The sequence below is a fragment of the Aquarana catesbeiana genome, linkage group LG05 (genome assembly GCF_042186555.1).
Source record: "Aquarana catesbeiana isolate 2022-GZ linkage group LG05, ASM4218655v1, whole genome shotgun sequence".
In the NCBI taxonomy this organism is placed as follows: Eukaryota; Metazoa; Chordata; class Amphibia; order Anura; family Ranidae; genus Aquarana; species Aquarana catesbeiana.
Genome location: NC_133328.1, coordinates 25,618,083 through 25,645,079, shown reverse-complemented (window position 1 = coordinate 25,645,079; position 26,997 = coordinate 25,618,083). Strand labels below are relative to the sequence as shown.

The 26,997-nt window shown below is 41.9% G+C and overlaps 1 protein-coding gene across 1 annotated transcript in view; it reads left to right on the top strand.

Annotated features, from left to right (window-relative positions):
* The window catches only part of LOC141144136 (scinderin-like), a 66,857-nt gene that overhangs the window by 7,108 nt on the left and 32,752 nt on the right, over positions 1 to 26,997 (top strand). The window contains 2 exon segments of the mRNA XM_073629534.1: positions 10,465 to 10,614; positions 25,441 to 25,533. Of these exon segments, the coding sequence (XP_073485635.1) occupies positions 10,465 to 10,614; positions 25,441 to 25,533 (243 nt within the window).

Genomic DNA, 26,997 nt, shown 5'->3' with positions numbered 1-26,997 from the left:
GGGGTTAAGTGTGTCCTAGGGGAGTGATTTCTAACTGTCAGGGGGGAGGGGCTGTGTGCGTGACGTCACTGATCTCTGCTCCGATGACAGGGAGCAGAGATCGAGTGACACTTGTCACTAAGCAGAACGGGGAGATGCTGTTTACAATGGCATCTCCCTGTTCGTCCTCTCTGTGAGGCGATCGCGGGTATGCCCGCGGCGATCGAGTTCACGGGACCCGCGAGCACACGGCGGCAAGTTCAAAGTAACATACGACGTTGTTACAGGAGCCGGTCGGGAACTGGTTAACCATGGACCTCCAGACTCCCTATATGCCTATAAAGCTGCTGCATTAAGTCTTTACAATGCTAAAGAAAGCATTGGTTATCTCAGACAAATAAATACAATTCTGGCTAGAATGTATTCCTGATAGTTAGTGAACAGGATAGGTTTTATTTCTGGATGTAGCACTGTCAATCATAGAGATAATAATAAAAAAAAAAAAAATGCAGCACGCTGTGATACAAGTATGCGACTTGAGTCAGGGAGAAACAATAGATCCACAACAAGCCTGTTAGTCATTCAGCACCATGTTTCCATGAAACATTAAAGATAGCACCGCATATAGTTTGGATAGGAAAATATAGGATGGCATTCTTCCCAATAACCACCATGTAAGGGGGCATTCTTCCAAATGACCGCCAATGTATGGGGGACATTTTTCTAAATGACCACCATGTAAGGGGACATTCTTCCCAATGACCACCATGTAAGGGGACATTCTTCCCAACAACCACCATGTAAGGGGGAGGACTTTCTTCCCAATGACCACCATGTAAGGGGCATTCTTACCAATTACTGCCAATGTAAGTGTGACATTTTTCCCAATGACCCCCAATGTAAGAGGGGCATTCTTCCAAATGACTGCCAATGTACGGGGGATTTTCTTAGTTAGTTTGGATAGGAAAATATAGGATGGCATTCTTCCCAATGACCACCATGTAAAGGGGCATTCTTGTAAATGACCGCCAATGTATGGGGGACATTTTTCTAAATGACCACCATGTAAGGGGACATTCTTCCCAATAACCACCATGTAAGGGGGGGGGACTTTCTTCCCAATGACCACCATGTAAGGGGCATTCTTCCCAATGACTGCCAATGTAAGTGTGACATTTTTCCTAATGACCCCCAATGTAAGAGGGGCATTCTTCCAAATAACTGCCAATGTACGGGGGGATTTTCTTCCAAATGACCACCACTGTAAGGGGGCATTCTTCCCAATGACTGCCAATGTGCAGGGGGCATTCTTCCAAATGACCACCAGTGTAAAAAGGGCATTCTTCCCAATGACCGCTAATGTAAGGGGGGCATTCATCTGAATGACCACCAATGTAATAGGGGCATTCTTCCCAATGACCGCCAAATGTACAGGGAACATTATTCCAAATGACTGCCAATGTACAGAGACATTCTTCCAAATGACCGCCAATGTAAGGGGGCATTCTTTCCAATGACTGCCAAGGTAAGAGGGGCATTCTTCCCAATGACTGCCAATCTAAGGGGGGCATTCTTCTAAATGACCGTCAATGTACATGGGACATTCTTCCAAATGACCACCAATGTAAGGGGGCATTCTTCCCAATGACTGACAATGCAAGGGGGGCATTCTTCCAAATGATCGAAAATGTACGGGGGGCATTCTTCCAAATGACCGCCCCAATGTAAGGGGGGCATTTTTCTCAATGACTGCCAATGTAAGGGTGGTATTCTTTCCAATGACCACCATATAAGGTGGACATTCTTCCCAATGACCACCAATGTAAAAGAGAAAATCTTCCCAATGACCACCTGTGTAAGGGGCATTCTTCCTATTGACCACCACACTAATGTACCTTGAGCTGTAGATATTTTAATTATTGTCAGATGTTCCCTGAGACCTAAAAGAGAATTCAAGTTTTCTCTGTGTTAAAAAGTTTGATAAAGGCTGGTCTAAAAGCTTCCTTCAGCAAGCTAGTAGTCATATTCAGCTGGGCTTGTTTTTTTTTACATAGTAGGTGAGGTTGAAAAAAAACACAAGTCCATCAAGTCCAACCCATGTGTGTGATTATATGTCAGTATTACATTGTATATCCCTGTATGTTGCGATCATTCAGGTACTTATCTAATAGTTTTTTGAAACTATCGATGCTCCCCGCTGAGACCACCGCCTGTGGAAGAGAATTCCACATCCTTGCCGCTCTTTTGTAATGTTTACATACCCCAGCATTTATAGCCACACAGTGTGCTGGTTACACCCACTTACGTTTACAGCCACCTTCAGGAATGTGTGCATTTGGAATATTGTGCTTTGACACAGTTAACTCAGTCACCTTAATCCAATCACCATGGAATGTTTCAAGGCTGATGTTGATTGCCCAAGATGGAATGGGTAAAACATTTGTGAAATGACCCTGTCACCATGGTACTAGGACGCTACGGCAGGTTTCATTCATCTGTGTTTTGGATTATGTCCCAGACTTCCCAATACCATGAAATTGGATTATGTATTTAGAGCAAGATGGTTTATTGGGTTTTGTTAGCTGGAAGACCTTATGGCCCATACTTAGAATTTTATTGACCCTTCATGTTTTTTTTTTTAGATGACATTTACCTGATGCCTCTATATTTTACTTTTATATTGGTCTCCTATACTCTTCAATCCCGAAATGACATTGTATACGTATTTCTTTGTTAAAACCTGTAAAAATTGCTTATAATACAATTACAAAAGAACAGGATGGTTTTACAAACTTTCACACTTCCCATTATGCTCTTGGCTAACCAGTATCTGCCTTGACATATTCCATGGAAATTGGATCAAGGTGACTGAGTAACTTGTGGGTCGTTGCAGTGTGGTGAGGCAGCAGAGAGCACACTAAGTTTGGTTACAATTAGCAAACTTGTATTGAAGGATCAGCTCAAAGATACAATAGCCCAATGGGAAGGCTTCGGCTGGAAACACTCAGTTCTGTGCCAAAGAGTGGAGCAGATTATGATGCACTGACTGCATCTGTACCAGAGGGCGGAATGTGGCTTGGCGAGTCTGAGCCCAATGGGGCAGGATTCCTAGGAAGGATAGCATGCCTCTATCCTGACCCTGGTTGTCCTTTCCACAACAGACAGGTAACCTCTCCCTGTCCACTCAGAAAAAGGTGTGCCAAGCCCGGGAGCCATGGTCCTAAATAGACTCTGCCTGACCCAAGATGGCTACCAGAGTCACATGGGGGAGCAGCATCCAACTGGATTACTTCCCCAGTGACCCAGGAAGCCCTAGAGGAATACGTTCCTCTTGACTTCCTCTCCCTCTGCAATGCCACTGCGGTTGAGTGCCACCTGCAGTGGAGAAAAGTGACTGCACCTGCCTACAAATTTATATGGCTATAATGGCTGGGGATTGTTCTGGACATCCAAATCTAATCGAAGAAGCCACTTGGATAAGTCATGAAACATCTTCAACATTACATAACAGGTCCAGCTGAATGTGGCCAACTACTACCCTGTTTCCCCTAAAATAAGACCTAGCGTGATTGTCAGTGATGGCTGCAATATAAACCCTACCCTCCAAATAAGCCCTTCCCTGTTTCCCCGAAAATAAGCCCTACCCTGAAAATAAGACCTACAAGGACTTTAACTAGGGCTTATTTGGGGGGTAGGGCTTATATTGAAGCCATCACCGACAATCACGCTAGGTCTTATTTTAGGGGAAACAGGGTACTAACTATAGCATGACCAGGATAAATAGGAACCTTCACATATTTTCCTCAACAAAACATATGTAGCGCTATGGACTGTTATCAGAAAGCTTCGTACCTTCCAGTGTTCTAAACATTATTTGTCCTCATGATTATTCGTGCAGCCACTGACCTCATATCTGTGTGCCGGCGGAGACAATTATGGGGCGTGTAGTCCTTTTTGAATCTGCTGCTGTGCATCCATGTACTCTAAAACTACAAATCCCAGGGATCCTTGCAATGGCCTGAAGGTTGCTGGGAGGAATGATAAAAGGAGCTTAGAAGTCTGCGCACGCTCTCTTCCTCCTGGGCCTGACGCAAGACGGACCTCTCTGTGTGACAGAGAGAGAGAGGTCGCGGCCTACCACACGGAATGCTACTTCCACCCCGAGGCCTGAGGGGCCTAGTCCTGCTACCCGCTGTCGGACATCTTGTCCCTAGCATCACTTACAGAGTCTACCCATCGGTGCGGACGTGTGGAGCAAGTCACTACAATAGGCCAAGACAGAGGATCCGTTGCCGGAGTGTTCCTGTCTAGAAGACTGCATATCGGTTTGGGTTGTTGGTGAGAGAACAAGCTGCTCAATCTTTATCTATTTACTACCACCATTACAGAACACGGTGCGCACACATCTCTACCCAAGAACACTTTACTGCATTGCTGGAACACTGTACTCAGATGCCTTAGGCCTTCACCACTTGGAATCCATTGCTTTCATCTGCAATCAAATGGATTACAGTTAACAAGCTCCAACTGGCTAGCGAAGAACAACAGGCCTGCCACGTGGAACTTTACCGCCATTACTCATAGGAAGCCTAGATATATATATATATATATGCTAACAATAATTTACAAAGCCATCCATAACTCGGCCCCCAGCTACATCACTAACCTAGTCCCAAAATACCAACCAAGCCGCTCTCTTCGGTCATCCCAAGACCTCCTACTCCTGCTCCCTTGTCAGCTCCCTTGTGAACAAGCAAACTATCGCTTGTGAAAAGTCTATCATTACCTGTATCTGTCTGACCCTTTTTTGACAATAAAGATGACATCAAGATAATTTGGAGTTCCAGTGTGCGACCAATTCCTTGTCTTGTTCGTCTTCCACGGTGGTGAGCCGAGGTCTGCACCTGTGATCCATCCTGCACCTGAGTTTGCCCGGAGCGGTGTGCTTCCCTCTGTTCTTTGCCCTTGTCACCCCCTCCCATGCTCGTCTCCAGGATTTATCCAGAGCTTCTCCCATCCTTTGGAACTCCCTACCCCAATCTGTCCGACTGTCCCCTAATCTATCCATCTTTAGGCAATCCCTGAAAATCCTTCTCTTCAAAGAAGCCTATCCTGCTTCTAACTAATACACTGTTTTACTTCCTCCATCAGCTCATCCCCCACAGCTATTACCTTCTGTATCAATTGACCCTTCCTTTTTAGATTGTAAGCTCTAACGAGCAGGGCCCTCTGATTCCTCTTGTACCAAATTGTAATGTAACTGTAATGTCTGCCCACATGTTGTAAAGCGCTGCGCAAACTGTTGGCGCTATATAAATCCTGTATTATAATAATAATAATAATAATAACACCAGCATGAGATTAGCTCTCCTGTTAAAATAGAATAAGCTGTCTAGATTACATCTGCCCACTTGTGTAGTTATCTGGAACATCCACTAGGAGGTGACTTTGGATCTGAATATAGTGCATCCTTGTGTACATAGCATTATATATTGTTTAAGCATTGTTGTGTCCTTGGGAGGAGTCTATCTGCTGAGTTGACGCTGTTATCGCGGCTCAGCGGATTTACTCCTCTCTTTGTAAAATAACCCTTTTTCCTATTTGGTTAAAGTAAAACATTTTGGAACCTTATACCACTGAGTTGCTTGATTCTTGCTCTATAGTATTAACAGGATGTCTGAATCCAGAGTGTCAGGTGGGTCGGAAGGTTCACTTGGTCATGGCCATGCAGATAATTCTCAGCAGTCCCCAAGGGGGGCGTGCTACCCTTACAAATTGTGAAGACATTTTCTTTGATTTGGCTCATTCTGCTGGCCAACTATGGACATTTTTGACTAAATGTACCTAGAGAGAGAAATGTAAGGCAAAGATGGTGTGAGGATGCCAAGAGGAATCAGAAGGCTCTTTTATAATTCAAGGAATATGAAAGTATCTCTCCATTATCTGGTTTGGTGTCGCTGTTCTTGATGTGAGGTGACCAGGAGTGGTGATGACTCAGTTTACACATTCTACTCTGTCCTGTCACGAGGTCAGCCTGTCACTGATAGATCGTTTCACTAAGCATGAGAGTAATAAACTTACCTCTATTGTTGATGATTAATGTGCTCATGGAGGAATTTTCATGCTTTACTTTCCCTTATTGAGGACAAAGTTATTTGCATAGGTTCACTCTAGATTCTTACTACGTGCATCAGAGATCATGTTGATTGATTTGCATAATTGCAAGCTTTTACCCAAGAAAACTTTTACAATTTCCTTATTCCTCAACTGCATATCTTGATTTGAAGGCCATGGAAGGGTTATGCCTGCTTATATATATTTAGTATCTTTAACCACTTCAGCCCCGGAAGAATTTACCCCCTTCCAGACCAGAGCACTTTTTGCTATTTGGCACTGCGCCTCTTTAACTGATAATTGCGCAGTCGTGCGACGTGGCTCCCAAACAAAATTGACATCCTTTTTTTTCCCCACAAATAGAGCTTTCTTTTGGTGGTATTTGATCACCTCTGCGGTTTTTATTTTTTGCGCTATAAACAAAAAAATAGCGACAATTTTGGAAAAAACGCATTATTTTTTACTTTTTGCTATAATAAATATCCCCAAAAAATATTTAAAAAACACATTTTTTTTCCTCAATTTAGGCCGATACATATTCTTCTACATATTTTTGGTAAAAAAATGGCAATAAGCGATTATTGATTGGTTTGCGCAAAAGTTATAGCGTCTACAAAATAGTGGATAGTTTTATGGCATTTTTATTGATAATTTTTTTTTTTTTTTTTTTTACTAGTAATGGCGGCGATCAGCGATTTTTATCGTGACGGCGACATTATGGCGGACACATCGGACAACTTTTGACACATTTTTGGGACCATTGGCATTAATACAGCGATCAATGCTAAAAAAAATTGCATTGATTACTGTAAAAATGTCACTGGCAGTGAAGGGGTTAACCACTAGGTGGCGCTGTAGGGGTTAAGTGTGTCCTAAGGGAGTAAATAGAAAAAAAATCCTGCGAGCCGCAATGTACCTTATGCTTAGATAATATCACTACTCAGCTGCATGTGTTGAACACGTCTCACATATCGTGCAAAATATTTTCTATTTTGCACGATATGTGAGACGTGTTCAAAAAAAAAAGAAAGAAAATAAAGAAAGCAAAAGAAAATACGCTGCACTAAAGTGTGCTATAATATACTAAATAAAAAATCAAAATGTGCGTGTGTCCATAAACATAAATGTAACTAATATAATAGATACCCCCATTGGGTGAACCATAAAAATATTGAATAATAAATATTATTATAGTGATAATAACATTAAACAAACTACTAAATAATAAACACAAATTAAAATAAAGTGTACATAAGCACACTAGGTGTAATATACATAATCCATTCAACCATACCCTAAGGTGCAGAATACATAATCAATAATCAATACAAACAGGTATGATAAAGTGAAGCAATACAAATATTATGGATTAAATGATTCCAAAAGTGCTTAGTGCCACACAATACACGTGAAAAAAAAAACAGTCCTCAATAAAACAATATAGTAAGTGATAAGTGAAATCTTGTAAATCGATAAAAAAGTGCTTTAGTGTCCAATGATGTTATATTCCAGCATCTATGGCAGATCCACAATCTCTCGCTGCATCCTGGCCCCTCCCCTACGCGTGTTCGGGGGGGGGGGGGGCATTAAATGGAGCATTAAAGCATTGAATGGGGCATTCACCAAACATTTACTGGTGATGAATGAATCCACCCAGAAGATTCCCCTGCAATGAATGTTTTGTGAAAGCCGTATGCCCTGTCTCCCTGGATTCATTACAAAAGATTCTTGGGTTGATTTACTATATTCACTTTTGATAAGAATTTTCACTTTCCTTAGTGAAACAAAGTGAAAATTCCCTTAAAGGAATACCCATTCAATTGCAAGGGAAAAAAAGAACAATGTTTGCAAATAATTGGATGATTGACTTCAGCTCAGTACTATTAACTCATTCTCTAAGCTAAGTGCAAAGAGAAATTACACTTAGGGGTTGATTTACTAAAGGCAAATAGACTGTGCACTTTGCAAAGTGCAATTGCACTCTGCAAGTGCAGTTGCTCCAGAAGCTTAGTAAATGAGGTAAACCTTCACTTTGCAAAGAATACCCAATCACATGCAAGGAAAATTAAAAAAACTGCATTTTTGCTTGCACATGATTGGATGATGGAACTTTTTCTCATTTACTAAGCTTTGGAGCAACTGCTCTTACAGAGTGCAACTGCACTTTGCAAAGTGCACAGTCTATTTGCCTTTAGTAAATCAACCCCTTAGCTTGGTGAATGAGGTGAAGTTGTGCTGACTTCAATCATCTGTAGGCTTGTGCGGTTCGTTTAGTTCCAAATCGAAATTCGATTTGGACATGTCACAATTTCCGAAATGCAATAGTAATGAATTTTAACGAATCCGAAATGATAAAACGAATTTGTGTCCGAAATTCTAATCAAATTTGAATCAAATTCGGTTAGAATTTGAAAATGCAATCAAATTTGAGATATAAACATATTGCTGACTATTGATGATGGGGGTTATTTACGAAAGGCAAATCCAATTTGCACTACAAGTGCAAAGTGCGCTTGAAATTGCACTGAAAGTGCACTTGGAAGTGCAGTCGCTGTAAATCTGAGGGTTAGATCTGAAATGAGGGGAAGCTCTGCTGATTTTATTATCCAATCATGTGCAAGCTAAAATGCTTTTTTTTTATTCTCCTTCTATGTCCCCCTCTACAGTGACTGCACTTTCAAGAGCACTTTCAGTGCAATTTCAAGTGCACTTTGCACTTGTAGTGCAAAGTGGATTTGCCTTTAGTATATAACTCCCTATGTGTATTAGGGGTTGATTTACTAAAGGGAAAAAGACTGTGCACTTTGCAAAGTGCAGTTGCCCTCTTCAAGAGCAGTTGCTCCAGAGCTTGGTAAATGAGCAGAAGTTCTGCTGACTTCTATCATCCAATCATGTGCAAGCAAAAATGCATTTTTTTTCATTTTCCTTGCACGGGATTGGGTGCTCTTTGCAAAGTGAAGCCTTACCTCATTTACTAAGCTCTGGAGCAATTGCACTTGCAGAGGGCAACTGCACTCTGCAAAGTGCACAGTTTTTTTGCCTTTAGTAAATCAACCCCTTATGCCCCGTACACACGGTCGGATTTTCCGATGGAAAATGTCCGATCGGAGCGTGTTGTCGGAAATTCCGACCGTGTGTTGACTCCATCGGACATTTTCCATCGGATTTTCCGGCACACAAAGTTGGAGAGCAGGAGATAAAATTTTCCGACAACAAAATCCGTTGTCGGAAATTCTGATCGTGTGTACACAAATCCGACGGACAAAGTGCCACGCATGCTCAGAATAAATAAAGAGATGAAAGCTATTGGCCACTGCCCCGTTTATAGTCTCGACGTACGTGTTTTACGTCACCGCGTTCAGAACGATCGGATTTTCCGACAACTTTGTGTAACCGTGTGTATGCAAGACAAGTTTGAGCCAACATCTGTCGGAAAAAATTCTAGGAATTTGTTGTCGAAATGTCCGAACAAAGTCCGACCGTGTGTACGGGGCATAAGTGTTGGAATATACGGTAGCTGTCTTTTAAAATTCTGATTTCTAAAAAAATGGAATAGAATAAAACAGAATAGAATAAAAAATAAAATAATAGAATATAAAATAATGGATTAGAGTAGAAAAGAATAGAATAAAAAAAAATAGAATTTAATTTTAATAGAATAGAATAAAAAGAATATAACTGTCTTCAGAATTTTGAAAAGAATTAAAAAAAATAAAACAGAATAGACTAGAATAGAGTAAAACAGAACAGAATAGAATAAAATGGAACAGAAAATAAAGAAATAAAATAAAAAGAATAAATTAGAAAATAAAAGGATAGAATAAAAATAAATATAAAATAAGATAAAATAGAATAAAATAAAATAGAAAGTATATAACCATCTTCTGAAATTCGTATTTCGAATAGAATAGAACCAGCTATTCTTCACAATGAATTCTCATAGATTTGATTTAAATACTTTGAATCCATTGGAAACATTTGAATCTGGTCGAAAATGAATAAACAAAACGAAACTAAACTAGTTTTGTTATGAATACAACTAAACAAAATGAGTAAATTAAACAAACTGATCTGAAACAAAACAATTTTTTTCAATCTGCACATGTCTAATTGATCATGTCCAAGCAAAAATCCTCTTTTTTTAAAATTTTCCTTGCATGTCATTGGGTATTCTTTGCGACCTAAATTTTCACAATTTTTTTTTTCACTTCATTCAGATATGCAAAAAAATTTGCTTTGCAAAGTAAAAAATTCACTTTGAAAGTGAACGTGCTCAACTCCTTTAGTAAATCAGGGTCAGCGTGTTGAAAAAGTTATTATTAAGTATAGAGCCTTTGTAACCCTCACGGTCTTTTGGTTCTCTTTTTGCAGGAAGTATACCAATGGTGCGGTGAAAAATGCAACAAGTATGAGCGCCTCAAAGCCTCACAGGTCGCCAATGGCATTCGAGACAATGAAAGGAAAGGCAGAGCTAAAGTCATTGTTGTGGAGGATGGGAGCGAGCCAAGCCCTGTGATAAAGGTAATTGGCTGCTGATAGCTATTCTGTTGGAGTGCTACCTAAAAATGTTACAGTAAGCCGTAAAAGTGAGTCCGAGGTACCATTTTTAAAATGCCAGAGAGACAGCGGCTGTTTCTCCCAGTGACGTTTTAACCACTTGCCGACCGCCGTTCGCCGATGTGCGTCCAAACTTTGGCGGCGAATATCGTTGTTATGGCAGCAGCTAGCTGCCATAACCCCGGTATCCCCGTTTTCGTGCGGCAGTCTGCTCTCAGATAAAAGTGGTCCCGGCGGCGGATTCGCCGCGAGATCACTTTTATCGGTGGCGGGAGAGGGGCAACCCCCTCCCGCCGCGATCCAGTGCCCTCCGCCGCTTACCGGAGCCGTCGGTAGCGGCGGAGGAGAACGCGTCTGTCCCCTTGTTGTGCCTGGAGACAAGTGAGGCTAAGATGGCGAGTAAGCACCCGTTATAAGTGCGAAACGCATCAGCTGATCTCTGTACACTTCTGCTGTAGTGTTTTGTATACTTTTGTGATCCAGCTTTTTACCAATAAAGGCACTTATCATCTGTCCGGTGTGCGGCTTCCAGATCTCTTCGTCTACTTCTGTAAGATGGCGCCCACTCGTCTCTATGACACTGCTGGGCGGAAGCGATGTCAAAACGCCTCTTAAAGGCACATTTTTTTCAGTGTCATTTTTTAAATTACTTTTTATTTTTTTTTATTGCATTTTAGTGTAAATATGAGATCTGATGTCTTTTTGACCCCAGATCTCATATTTAAGAGGTCCTGTCATGCTTTTTTTCTATTACAAGTTTACATTCCTTGTAATAGGAATCAAAGTGACACAATTTTTTTTTTCAAAACAGTGTAAAAATAAATAAAATTGTGTAAAATAAATAATAGAAATTAAACATTTAAAAAAAAAAAAATCCACTGTCCCGACGGGCTCGCGCGCAGAAGCGAACGCACACGTGAGTAGCGCCCGCATATGAAAACGGTGGTCAAACCACACATGTGAGGTATCACCGCGACCGGTAGAGTGAGCGCAATGATTCTAGCCCTAGATCTCCTCTGTAACGCAAAACATGCAACCTGTAGAATTTTTTTAAACGTCGCCTATGGAGATTTTTGAGGGTAAAAGTTTGACGCCATTCCACGATAGGGCGCAATTTTGAAGCGTAACATGTTGGGTATCAATTTACTTGGCGTAACATTATCTTTCACAATATAAAAAAAAATTAGGCTAACTTTACTGTTGTCTTATTTTTTTATTAAAAAAAAAGTGCGCTTATAAGGCCGCTGTGCAAATACAGTGCAAAAAAAAAGTATTGCATTGACTGCCATTTTATTCTCTAGGGTGTTAGAAAAAAAAAAACATATATAATGTTTGGGGGTTTCTAAGTAATTTTCTAGCAAAAAAACCTGTTTTAAACATGTAAACACCTAAAATCCAAAACGAGGCTGGTCCTTAAGTGGTTAAAAACTGACCTAAACTTATCAGCTCCCGCGGGCACCATGTGGCACTGGTACTGGCACCGCTACGGGTCAAGCCTCCCCCTGCAGTAGTAGCTTATTGCTATAGAGATCCATTGCTGGCTGATTGCAGACAGCAATAAATCACTTAGGGCCAGTTCACACCACATGCAGTCCAGTGCGTTTTTTTTCTGCATCAAAAATGCATGGAAAGTCAGTTATATGGTTTTCAACAGCATAGTTCACACCGGTGCTTGCAGTTCCAGAAAAAAAAGTAGAACATGCTGCCTTTTTTCTGCACTGGACTGTACTGGAACGTAAAATGCACCAAAAACGCACTGCAACACACTTGTCCTTATTTAAGGTTAAGAAAAAAGAGGGGGGGAGGAAGCACTGGACTGCATCAAAAACGCACCAAAAACGCATCAAAAATGCACTGGAACGCATCAAAAACACGCATGCAGAAAAGCACCTGGAACGCATCCGGACTGCGTTTCTATGGTGGGAACTAGCCCTAAAAGTGATCTGTTTTTGCAGAGCTGAATGGGGGTCTGGATCTGATATCCACTGACTGGATAAAACTCCCCATGATGGAAATAAAATGTAAAAAATAGAACAATAGATAAATACACAGTATGTGTAGCATCCTAATAAAAAAAAAAACATGCTAACTTTGAGTTTACCCATTCTGATATGTTACATAAAATTTGCATGAATGTGATATAATTTTAATCAACAGAATTTGCTGGCTATATGCAATAAATACATGGGGGGTGCAAATTACATACATGTTGTGTTGGGAAAAATGGCATTTATTTATTTGCGATAAAACAAAACAAGTAAATACACATATCTTTTATCTGTATATGTCCCGATAACAATGTATATATATATATATATATATATATATATATATATGTATATTTATATATATATATATATATATAAATATAAATATACATATATATATATATATATATATATATATATATATATATATATATATATATATATATATATATACATATATATTGAGACATATATATGTATATATATATATATATATATATATATATATGTGTATATACACGCTATATTACCAAAAGTATTGGTACACCTGCCTTCACACGCACATGAACTTTAAAGGCTGTCCACAAGGTTTAGGGGTGTGTCTATGGGAATGTTTGACCATTCTTCCAGAAGCTCATTTGTAAGGTCAGGCACTGATGTTGGACGAGAAGGCCTGGCTCGCAGTCTCCGCTCTAATTCATCCCAAAGGTGTTCTATTGAATTAAAGTCAGGACTCTGTGCAGGCCAATCAAGTTCCTTCACCCCAAAGTCGCTCATCTATGTCTTTATGGACCTTGCTTTGTGCACTTATCCAAATCATTTGGTGGAGGGGGATTATGGTGTAGGGTTGTTTTTCAGGGGTTGGGCTTGGCCCCTTAGTTCCAGTGAAGGGAACTCTTAAGGCGTCAGCATACCAAGACATTTTGGACAATTTCATGCTCCCAACTTTGTGGGAAGAGTTTGGGGATGGCCCCTTCCTGTTCCAACATGACTGCGCACCAGTGCACAAAGCAAGGTCCATAAAGACATGGATGAGCGAGTTTAGGTTGGAGGAACTTGTCTGGTCTGCACAGAGTCCTGACCTCAACCCGATAGAACACCTTTGGGATGAATTAGAGCGCACACTGTGAGACAGGCCTTCTCGTCCAACAACAGTACCTGACCTCACAAATGCGCTTCTGGAAGAACGGTCAAACATTCCCATAGACACACTCCTAAACCTTGTGGACGGCCTTCCCAGAAGAGTTGAAGCTGTTATAGCTGCAAAGGGCGGAGCCAACTCAATATTGAACCCTACAGACTAAGACTGGGAAGTTCATATGCGTGTAAAGGCAGGTGTCCCAATACTTTTGGTAATATAGTATATATATATATATATATATATATATATATATATATATATATATATATATATATATATATATATATATATATATATGTATATTAGTGTGAACTTGGAATGATAACAGGTAAAACGTGCGAAACTGAGACATTGCCAAAAACGAGAAAAAAAACCCACTATCGGACTCGAGGATTTAGGGAGGAAGGGGCCTTGGGACACAAGTGGTAAAATAAAATCTCACACAGAATTAAAATTTCTACTAACTAGACATAATATCAGGTTGTGTGTGCATTTTGAATATGGTAACAATCCCGGCACTGTAGGTGGGTATAGGCTTTGAATTGCTTGTAAAGACTAGTTGGTGTCCAGAACCCAGTTTAGAGGGGCCATAGATACCTCTGGCTGATCAAAAAAAAAGAAAATCTCCCGACTCCCACAATCGAGGTGGATGGAGGAATCCTCCCCGCTGTGCTATTGTGTTCTGAGAGTGGGACACCTCCATTGGCATAATACACTGATCAGCAATCACTGATGCAGCCGATTGAGAATGTTATTTGTTGATTTAAAATGGAAAATACCAAATTTGGTAACTAGATGGTGAGAATCGGTTGTATTGCCCGCTTGCACATTTTTACCTACAGGTGAGAGTATATTAAGGCTTACTTGTAGGTAAAATGAATATCTCCTAAACCTGTATGGTTTAGGAGATATTCACCTTGCATGCCACTGCTGGCGTCACCGGCGCATGCGCTCTGAAGGTCCAGCGGATGCTGCGGAAAGAGTCTCTCTGCTAGCCTGTGATTGGACGGTGAAAAGAGAAGTAGCATACCAATGAGCTCCTCTGCTTTTCCCCTCATCAGTGTGCCCAATGTTAGCATATGAGCACTGCAGCACAAATGATTGGCTCCATGAACTGCTTCTCTGTCCTCCAGTCTGAGCCCTGCTGTGCCTGGAGTTCAACTTTACAGGGCAGTGCCAGGACACCAGAATTTATATAAGGAGAGGTCAGCCATGGCATCTTATTCATTACTTTTGGTACATTTCCTTTAAGATAAGGTTACAGAAGTCTTCCCTGCATGTCCTCAGACATCCGGCTGCATGGAGTTTCACAATAGATAAATGACAATAAAAAGTTTGCTTCATAGTCTGGTGACCTTCTGAGTATAAATATGTCATCATAAGCCAAATACAGATAAATACAGGGACTTATCCCTGAGTCACAAGTTTGTACATGATGGAAATGTGATTGTGACTGCAGGTCTAATTCTGTTTTGTATATAACAATACAAACATAACCAAAAACTATAAGAAGTCAGATCATTACACAGCTTGACTGTAACCAGTTTAGGGCTCGTTTAGACTTGTGCTTGGAGGGCAATAAAAGCACCACCTAACCACCTCCTTAAACTGCAAAGGTAGCAGATAGGGGTGTTCACATGCTTTGCACATGTGGCAAAAATGATTCCCGTCACATTCAGCCGGCATTCATGCCGTTGTTCTGCAATGGTGGGGCATTTACAGGGTTTAAACAGCCGCCTGTCAAACGCCTCTGAAAAGTTTGTTCGAATTCGCAACGCTTATCAAAGGCATGAGGACTTACCCGCACATCTAAGCTTTAGAATTACAAGCTTCTAGTTTAAAGTGGTTGGAAACCCTTACATATACCCAGTGAAGTGACTGGCTTCAGGTGAGAAACAGAGATGAAAGAAATCCTCCTATATAAGTTGTACCTGTTTATTTGTAGCTCTCTCTTCTTTTCCTCTACCCTCTCTCCTCTCCTCCCCTTCCCCTATTTTCCCTTTCCCCTTTTCTTCTTCTCCTCATTCTTATTCTCCTCCTTGTCCTCATTCTGCTCCTTCTTCTCCTTCTCCTTCATCTTCACCTTCTCTTCCTTCTTCTTCATCTTCTCCTTCTCCTCCTTCTTCTCCTCCTTCTTCTCTTCCTTCTCCTCCTTCACCTGCTTCTCCTTCTCCTCCTCCTTCTCATTTTCATTCTCCTTCTCATTCTCCTGCTCCTTCTCCTCCTTCTCCTTCTCCTTCATCTTCTCCTTCTCCTCCTTCTTCTTCTCCTCCTTCACCTTCTTCTCCTTCACCTCCTCCTTCCCATTTTTATTCTCCTTCTCTTCCTTCTCCTCCTCCTCCTTCTCATTCTCCTCCTCCTTCTCCTTCATCTTCTCCTTCATCTTCTCCTTCTCCTCCTTCTTCTTCTCCTCCCCTTCTCCTTCTTCTTCCCCTCCTTCTCCTCCCCCTTCTCCATCTCCTTCTCCTCCTTCATCTTCACCTTCTCATCCTTCACCTTCTATTCCTTCTCTTTCTCCTCCTTCTCCTTCATCTTCACCTTCACCTTCTCATCCTTCTCCTTCTCCTCCCCCTTCTTCATCTTCTCCTCCTTCTCCTTCATCTTCACCTTCTCATCCTTCTCCTTCATCTTCTCCTCCTTCTCCTCCCCCTTCTCCTTCTCCTCCTTCTCCTCCTCTCCTTCTCCTCCTTCTCCTCCTTCTCCTCCTTCTCCTCCTCCTTCTCTTTTTTCTCCTTCTCCTCCTTCTCCTCCTTCTCCTCCTTCTCCCTCTTCTCCTCCTTCTCCTTCTCCTCCTTCTCCTCCTTCTCCTCCTTCTTCCTCTTCTCCTCCTTCTCCTCCTTCTCCTCCTTCTCCTCCTTCTTCCTCTTCTCCTCCTTCTCCTCCTTCTCCTTCTTCTCCTCCTCCTTCTCATTTTTCTCCTTCTCCTCCTTCTCCTTCTCCTCCTTCTCTTTCTCCTCCTTCTCCTCCTTCTCCTCCTTCTCCTTCTCCTCCTTCTCCTCCTCCTTCTCTTTTTTCTCCTTCTCCTTCCCCTCCTCCTCCTCCTTCTCCTACTCCTCCTCCTTCTCCTTGTCCTCCTTCTCCTCCTCCTTCTCCTTGTCTCTTGTCTGAGCTGTCAAACAGAGAGTGGAGAGCTAAAATGACATGCTGCACAGCTCAATGAGGGGACCATTGAGAGCTGATTGGAGGAAAGGGACCCCCTCCCCCTGCACACAGGGACAGAGCTGAGGCTTTCAATCCTAGGCTGTGTGCTGGAGCTCTGGGGCTCCCTCCCCTGTCAGAAGTGGCTCATGCTGATAATAGAGGAACCAGGCAGCAGACAGAAACAACACTTAGTGCTCTGGAATGAGACAAGTACACACTGTAGAGGGATATGCTTCATGTCTGAGGTTTAAATCACTTTAATTCCAACACATATCAGGAAATATATCTAATTTATTGATCTGGGGAGATTTCAGAAACATGCATATCATTTCTTTTATTTCCCTTGGTGTATCCAGAAAGTACAGATTGAAGACACGACATTGGGCGCACGCAGGCAATTTTGGTACTAAAATTACCAGCCACGTGATTGGTGTGCATATCCCGCCAAATCATATTTTTCTCTGGTTTTAACTGCTTTAGGACCAAAAGCTAGCACTCCAAATGTAAAACGCAATATTTTACCGAGGTCATTAATGCAAAAAGAGCTTCAAAGGACAGATAGATACAATGTTACAGCAATGTTTCATAGACACATAAAGGAGACCTCTATCTAACTATGTATCTTTCTGTCCTTTGGAACTCATTTTTTTTGCACTTATGACCTCAATAAAAATTGAGGTTTAACTCCACAGCCTGCAGTCTGTTTATATAAAACTTGTTGGACGAATATGACAATTATTCACCCATCTTTCACAATATTTTTCTTAAAGTGGTTGTAACCCTCAGACATGAAATATCAACAAAGCATATCCCTCTATAGTGTGTACTTGTCTCAGTCCAGAGCACTAAGTGTCATTTCTGTCTGCTGCCTCCTTCCTCTGCTATCTCCATGAATCTCTTCTGCCAAGTTTTCCTGACACCAAGAGAAAAATGGTGACAGGAGAGGGATCTCCAGCACACAGTCTGTGATTGACAGCCTCAGCCCTGTTCCTGTGTGCTGTGTGAAGGGGGGGAGGGGGGGCGAGACTCCTCCCCACAATCAGCTCTCACCAGGGCTGATTCAAGGATTTTTGACACCCTAGGCAAAACCTCATTTTGCCGCCCCCCCCTTGGCTTCACCATGACTCCACCCCCTTTTCCCTGCTCATGTAAACCCCACCTTTTTAATGAAGCGCCCATCAAATGCAGCCTCACCAGCGCCCATGAAATGCAGCCGCTGTGCCTCTGACACTATGTGGGAATGGAGCAGCGGCTGTCTGCTGACGCTGACACTTAGTTACTTGCTGCAGAGAGAAGAGAGTAGGAACACTAGTGGCCGGGCGCCCTATGCAGCAGGGCGCCCTAGGCGGCTGCCTAGTTTGCCTAGTGGTAGCACCGGCCCTGGCTCTCACTGAGCTCTGCAAAGTGTAACTTCAACTCCGTGTCACTTGCTTTCTGACAGCTCAAACAGGCCTTATAAATTCTGGACTTTGAACAGCTGTAGAGAAGAGAGGACTGTAGCTAAACAGGTACAACTTATGTAGAAGGATTTTTTTTCATCTCTTTGTATCACCGGAGGCCAGTCACTTCACTGGGTATACGCGAGGGTTTACAGCCACTTTAATACAGTGACTTGCTACGATCAGCTCCATCTAGTGGCCATATGCAGTATTTTTTCTTATTGCGGTATTTCAGAAAAAAAATCACATTATGACCACTAGATGGAGCTGATGATCATAGGAAATCACTGTATCAAGAGACAAATGATCAGAATTTGTCGAGGGTGGGTCAAATTTTTTGTGTAAAAAACTATATTTTATTATTTGCTCCCTTTTGGTTGGGTAAAGTTTAAGTAAAGGTTTTTTTTCCTTTGTTTTCTGTTTTTGTTAAAAAAAAAAAGATCTTATACTTACCTGGTCTGGGCAACAATATTTTATAGAGCGACCCCTTACCTCCTCTTCTGGAGTACCCCCACCAGTGCTGTCTGCAAGCCATATGCTGAGTTAGCACCTGTGCAGGCATGCTCCTGAGCCAGGCTGTGTGTATCCATAGACACACACAGCACAGCTTGGCCTGCCCTTCCCCCGCTCCCTCTTCACAGGACTTGACTGTTAATTGTGTGTAAAATAAAAACAAAAAATACAATCCTGCTGATCCTGCCAGAAATGTCATTTCTCTAATAGATTTATTCCTATGATTGTCATTTCCATTTAGTAGCCAAAAATGCAGTATATTCTTTTCATTGAGGAATTTAAAACAAACTGTACCACATTTTGGTCACTAGATGGCACTGACAATCAAAGGAATGAATCTATTAGGGAAATTACATCTGAAATTCGCGCAGCCTGTACTAACTATTCTGTTTGACATTCATCCAACATTTTTTTATAAATAGACCCCTAAGCGATGTCTTCAGCCCTGTCCAGTTCACCTCTGTGAACTACAGAAGATCCGTCCCATTTGTCATATAATAGTTTTCTTTTTTCTGGCACCCACTCTCATTTATTTTCACCTGGTGATCCTGCCAGTAACATATTTTCTGGCCTAGGGTGACAATGCTGTTCCTCTATAGATACAACACAGGGAGGGACTGTATCTATAATTGCATTACTGGCAGGATGACCAGATAAAAGGGAAAAAAAAAAAGCCTGTAAAAATAAAACGAATGCAGCCGCCACATCTAAGGACCCGTAAACTGCAATATAATATATATATATATACAGTATCTCACAAAAGTGAGTACACCCCTCACATTTTTGTAAATATTTTATTCTATCTTTTCATGTGACAACACTGAAGAAATTACACTTTCCTACAATGTAAAGTAGTGAGTGTACAGCTTGTATAACAGTGTAAATTTGCTGTCCCCTCAAAAGAACTCAACACACAGCCATGAATGTCTAAACCACTGGCAACAAAAGTGAGTACACCCCTAAGTGAAAATGTCCAAATTGGGCCCAAAGTGTCAATTATTTGTGTGGCCACCATTATTTTCCAGCACTGCCTTAACCCTCGTTGGCATGGAGTTCACCAGAGCTTCACAGGTTGCCACTGGAGTCCTCTTCCACTCCTCCATGACGACATCACAGAGCTGGTGGATGTTAGAGACCTTGCGCTCCTCCACTTTCCATTTGAGGATGTCCTACAGATGCTCAATAGGGTTTAGGTCTGGAGACATGCTTGGCCAGTCCATCACTTTTACCCTCAGCTTCTTTAGCAAGGCAGTGGTCGTCTTGGAGGTGTGTTTGGGGTCGTTATCATGTTGGAATACTGCCCTGCGGCCCAGTCTCTGAAGGGAGGGGATCATGCTCTGCTTCAGTATGTCACAGTACATGTTGGCATTCATGGTTCCCTCAATGAACTGTAGCTCCACAGTGCCGGCAGCACTCATGCAGCCCCAGACCATGACACTCCCACCACATGCTTGACTGTAGGCAAGAAACACTTGTCTTTGTACTCCTCACCTGGTTGCCGCCACACACGCTTGACACCATCTGAACCAAATAAGTTTAACTTGGTCTCATCAGACCACAGAACATGGTTCCAGTAATCCATGTCCTTAGTCTGCTTGTCTTCAGCAAACGGTTTGCAGGCTTTCTTGTGCATCATCATTAGAAGAGGCTTCCTTCTGGGATGACAGCCATGCAGATTAATTTGATGCAGTGTGCGGCGTATGGTCTGATCACTGACAGGCTGATCCCCCACCCCTTCAACCTCTGCAGCAATGCTGGCAGCACTCATATGTCTATTTCCCAAAGACAACCTCTGGATATGACGCTGAGCACGTGCACTCAACTTCTTTGGTTGACCATGGTGAGGCCTGTTCTGAGTGGAAACTGTCCACACCTAACACACCTGCTCCCCATTCACACCTGAGACCTTGTAACACTAACAAGTCACATGACACCGGGGATGGAAAATGGCTAATTGGGCCCAATTTGGACATTTTCACTTAGGGGTGTACTCACTTTTGTTGCCAGCATTTTAGACATTAATGGCTGTGTGTTGAGTTATTTTGAGGGGACAGCAAATTTACACTGTTATACAAGCTGTACACTCACTTCTTTACATTGTGTGTGTGTATTTTTTTCTTTTTACATACAATTTTCATACCTGCAGCTGTGTGATTTTACTGAGCAGAGACTTTATGGTCTCAAGGGTCAGCGACAATCCATATATTACTACAATGTTTCATCTATCTTATGTTCCCCTGGAAACAAATAATGTGTGAAATAATTTGAAACATGCAATCACTGCTCAGCGTAATTTCATGAATTCATAAACTATTAATCTCTTATCTAAATAGCTGGTCCAAAGTGCGATAAGGTTACTTTACACACACAAAGCAAAAATATTGGTAAGCACTGTCAATAGTTGAGAGGTCAAGAAAGGTTATAGGGAGATAGCAGGAGTTTGTACGCAGGTTACATGACAGGGGCAGTTCTTGAGATGTTTCTTCTGCCGGCAATATGTTGGGGCCTTCTAAAAAGTGTTGGTGCACTTAACGACAGTCCTAAAGAACCTGCATGCAGTTAAGGTTTCTTGTCAGGGTGGTATAGCCTTTTTCAGGGATGTAGTGTAAATGTGGAACAAGTACTGGGTAAAGGTGCATCAGATATAGCGGTAGTTCAGTATATCGGTGGTATGGGGTTGGTAGGGGTGCAGTGTAGGTGTGGGATAAATGTATAAAGAGGTGGAAGTACTTGGTGTCCTGTTCATAGCTAAAAGGGCTAAAAACCCTCACCAGTCATGGGGGTCCACAATGGAAGGGCCCCCTCAGTCCCTCCCCGAAGCCTCCAGTGAACAGCTGTAGTTGCGGGTGGTGGATGGATGCTCAAACCTTTCTTTAGCAGTGGAACATGTGTTGCTGGTGCAGCCACCAGTGTTCTCACCCCCCCCAGTCACAGGACCCAGTACCCTCCGGCCAGGCTCCCTGGGGTCCTGGTATGCAGAGGTCCTCTCTCTTCCTTGCTTAGGCAGTAAAAGCCTAGAACTTTCCCAGGCAGTGTACTGTAAATCCTCCTCCAGCATCTCCTGAGTCTCAGGGACTATCTGGATTTGTAGTTCAGAAAGTCAATTCCTGCGTTATAGAGATGCCGTTTTGGAATACATCTCCCATGATCCCAAGCGCTCTATGTTACAGTCTATGAGTCTTGCTTGTCTAGCTCTCCTGCTCCCTGATTGGTCCTATGCTTTGCTTCCAAAGGAGGAGTAAGCAAAGGAAAAGTCTCACACAGAGCCACAGCACAGCCAGCATGAGAAGAGGAATTTACACAGGCTGCTTTGGCTTCCAGCAAAACAGGGTAGGTGGGAAAGGCATAAGAATCGGCAGCTACATGGAACAGCTGGAAGCTGTCTACACTTGGGGTTTGTGTGGGCCACTCCGGTAGGTGGATGGGGTCTGCGAGGGATCAACCAGTCATTGTATTGGCCTGAGGCAGGATGGTGGGTGGGTCCTGGTGATAATGTGCTCCGAGCTGTGTCCTGGGGTCCCAGTGCCATCTTTGGATTACTTTTGCATGTACACTAACTCAATAAGCTAATCATTATGGTGGCATTTAGGGTTTAACATGAGACATGGTTGCATTCCCCAAGCCCCCCACCATCAAATGCCAGAATCACAGGGTGCTTCTGCTTTGTATTGAATTTGGCGCAGTGTGCATGGGTCTGCCCTCGCAGCGGTGTAACTCATTCACAGGGATCTGCAAATGGGAAGACTACAGTTCCCATCAGCCTCCATGGCAAAGAGATCCATAGACTCATAAACTGAGGCTTAGAGCTCCCTCTAGTGGCTACTGTAAACATTTCTACATTTAATACAATAACTAAAATATGGAAAATAAATTATAGAAAGTGTTTACTTGTTGGTATTTTTATTATCTCTGTTTTGCTCACAGTTTAAGCTATTGATATATATAGGCAAGAAACATTGTGTGAATATATAAGATCTTTTTGTTATCTCTTATTTCTTCTCTCTGATATGATGAAAATATCACCACGGCACGTTGGCCACTAAAATTGTCCACCATTTCTCTTTCTCAGTTCAGAATGCTGTAATTGTTTTGTCTCATAAATAAAATGAAATTCATGTATTCATAATCTAAGAATTTCAATTTCCCATCCAATGCAATGTGAAGGAGGTCAAAGTGTTGTAAACACATATAGGGGCTGAGTGATGTAATATGACTAAGCAGACTGAGGCCCTCTAGTGTTCAAAGAGCACAACTACAATACAAAGTATAAAGAATATAAAATATGCTGTTCTAATGCCATCTAGTGTTTAAATTTGTCATTGCACAACTAGACTGCAAGTAGAACATTGATGTACATCGATCTATTGACATATTATACAACATTTCATATATGAATATTATATTAAATAATAATATAATATAACATAACATAATATTAATATTAAGTATTATTATTACTCTTATGCCGTGTACACACGAGCGGACTTTTCGACCGGACTGGTCCGACGGTCTATCCGACGGACTTTCCGAACAAACGAACTTGCCTACACACGATCACACCAAAGTCCGATGGATTCGTATGTGATGACATACGACTGGACTAGAATAAGGAAGTTGATAGCCAGTAGCCAATAGCTGCCCTAGCGTCGGTTTTCGTCCGTCGGACTAGCATACAGACGAGCGGACTTTTCGACCGGACTCGAGTCCATCAGAAAGATTTTAAAACATGTTCCAAATCTAAAGTCCGTCAGATTTTCGACCAAAAAAGTCCGCTGCAGGTCCGATGAAGCCCACACACGGTCAAATTGTCTGTCGGACCAGTCCGGTCGAAAAGTCCGCTCGTGTGTACGCGGCATTATTAATATTATTACATAGCATTCATATAGTATATAGTGCCAACAGTGCTTTACATATTGCACATTTTGGGCATATTTATAAAGCATTAATCAAACATTCAGTAAACGTTCACCACAGGTATTTTAAATGACTGGTATTGATTCACCACCAGTGAATGTTTGGTGAAAATCACATTCGCTTATTTTTTAAATATGTGTGGGATCATTTGATATATATACAGTATCTCACAAAAGTGAGTACACCCCTCACATTTTTGTAAATATTTTATTCTATCTTTTCATGTGACAACACTGAAGAAATGACACTTTGCTACTATAATATCTTATACAGTACAGTAAAACCTTGGATTGCGAGCATAATTCATTCCGGAAGCATGCTTGTAATCCAAAGCACTGGTATATCAAAGCGAATTTCCCCATAAGAAATAATGGAAACTCGGATGATTTGTTCCACAACCATTTATTCATAAGTCCTTGAGTTTATAGTCCATATAAAAAAATTTTAAAGCAATGGAAGCCTCCACAAGGGGACTAGAAGCAAAATCCAACAGAAGCTACACTGTATAAAAGAGAAGAGAGGTGTCTCTAAGTGTAGCAATATGATTACATTTAATGAAGGTACAACATTTAGCAACTCACATGGTTGATGATTAAAAGTGGCATATCTAAGTATGCGGGCATCCGGGGTAAAGCTGTCCACATAGACCATCCTCTGCCCTGCCGGCTCTCACCGCTGTCAGTCTGCAATCATAACTGGGAAAACTACCCTACAGTAGAGTGATTTGAAAGCGAGGCTTGAAGCGCTTGTGGAAGGGATGACGTTGATGGCGGTGCAGAGAATGGTCTATGTGGACAGCTTTACCCCGGATGCCCGCATACTTAGATGTGCTTCTTTTAATCATCAACCATGTGAGTTGCTAAATGTTGTACTTTCATTAAATGCAACCATATTGCTACACTTAGAGGCGCTTCTCTTCTCTTTTATACTCAGCTTTGACATGACATTACTTGTATATCAAGACATTACTTGTATATCAAGACACAATTTGTTTAAAAATTTTGCTTGTCTTGCAAAACGCTCTCAAACCAAGGTTTTACTGTATATCCTATAAATGGGTCATATAATAAATGTCTTCTACATAGAGGCAATATATATTTGGGAAATTTTTACGGCTTTTATTGTTGTTATTATTAATGACATTTTTTTATTTTGTATCAGTATTTTGCATGTATTTATGGCCTGCTTCCAATTTTTCTTTGTTTTTGTCTGGATTTATAAATTCTACCTTACTCCCGGTGGCAAAGAATGTTCTTTCTTCTATTTTATTAAAGTGTTTTTCTAAGCTTTCTAAACCTTTTTTTTGTTTTGAATAGAGTAGGGAAGAATTAGACCCTCTGTCAAGTATTTATTGTTTTCTGAGCCTCCGTTGGGGAGATTCACCCTTCCTATCTGTATTGATGACCTCTAGTCTTTCAATAACGACATCTGTTCTGGGGATGATGGTCTAAGAGGGCTATTCTCTCCACCTTGGGAAATTTACTGTCACTTCCTGTTGCATCACTGGTACAGGAAATAAAGGGAAATTTCCCCAATGGTGCATAGATAGCAGAAATAAAACCCTGGCGGGAGTTTTTGCCCTTCCCTTCTTTATCCGAAACTAAAAAGGTCATTTTTCAGTTTATGTGCTTACAATGTCTTATTTATGATGAAGATTTTAGGTGCAAAACCCAAGCTGCCTGAAGGGGATGATGACACGGATCATGTGGCAGATGCCAGCAACAGGAAAAAAGCCAAGCTGCATATGGTGAGTTGAAAAGGGGTGTCAGGAATCAGAGGTAGGGATGGCCAGATCTGCATGGCTACACTCAGGAAACTGGGACCAGACTGTTTGTGCTTTAAGTGAGGTATATTTACAGTGAAACAAAATCCATCCAAACAGCAAACAGAAAAATAAGTGAACCAATAACCAAGTGACAGAATACCAAACTAATAACCAACAAACAGAAAGTCTAACAACTAACTACAGTAAAACCTTAGATTTTTTGAGCATAATTCATTCCGGAAACATGCTTGTAATCCAAAGCACTTGTATATCAAAGCGAATTTCCAAATAAGAAATAATGGAAACTTAGATGATTCGTTCCACAACCATTTATTCTTAAGTCCTTCAGTTTATTGTCCATGTAAAAAGATTATAGCAATGTGATAGGTTGGGGAACAAAGACAAGCAGGGAAAACTTAAGTTGCAGGGAGCAGATGGGAAGGGAAAACTGGGATCAGGAACAAGGGGGAGCAGGTTCAAGGCAACAGGATACAGTGTATAGCAAACAAGGCAGGAGCAGGAACAGGATAACAGCTATCAGTATCTGGCAGCAAGCAAAACACTTGAGCAAAGGGGGACTAATAGGGGAGGACCTAAATACCCTCCCAGCAGCAAGCATCAGGTGGAAACTGATTACTGGGATCAGCTGGCTGCTGGGAGACACCTGCTGGTGGACACTGGAACTACAACCCTCCGCCCAGGGAGCCACGGTGCCACCAGCCGGTGATCAAGGTCCTCAAAGGGGGATTTGCAGGATCCCGTCACCTACCTCTCCAATCCCCCCCCCCAAACACACACACACACATATAGGTTCAACCAATTACTTTTTGGTTAATATATCAATTGGTGTTGTGGCACCCTTGCCTATACTGGATACCCATCACTCTTTCTCATCTCATAAAGTTGGTAGGCATACACAAATATGTATTTTAATATTTACTATGCACAGGTGAGGTTGTGGAAGGTGCAAGCGTGATGTGGTGGTAGAAAACACACAGAGTCCAGGTGCAGTAACAAGAATATACTGTAACAGAATTCCACCAATACAAACAGGCCCAGCGGGAAAGCAACCTCACTGGGAGCACTCAGAATTTGTACCGGCAAAGTGGTAGTAGAGTGGTGGACCAGAGGTGCCAACAGCATCTGTTTTGAGGAGCGGAATGCAGCCTGGTTGGTCCGCACCCAAAGGCTTCCAGGAAGGATGGTGTGTCCTTGCGCTTTCCTTACTCCTCCAGACCCTTTCCCTGATGCTAGATACTGTCCATGACAGATGGCGGACCTGTCCCTAGTCTAGCCACTCGCAAAATTTACACCAAACCGGGGAACCATGGTCTTAAATAGACTCTGCCTGACCCAAGATAGCCACCAGAGTCACATGGGGTAGCAATTAATTGGATAGCTGCCTCCCTGTGACTAAGGAAACAATAGGGGAACTAGGTTCCGCTC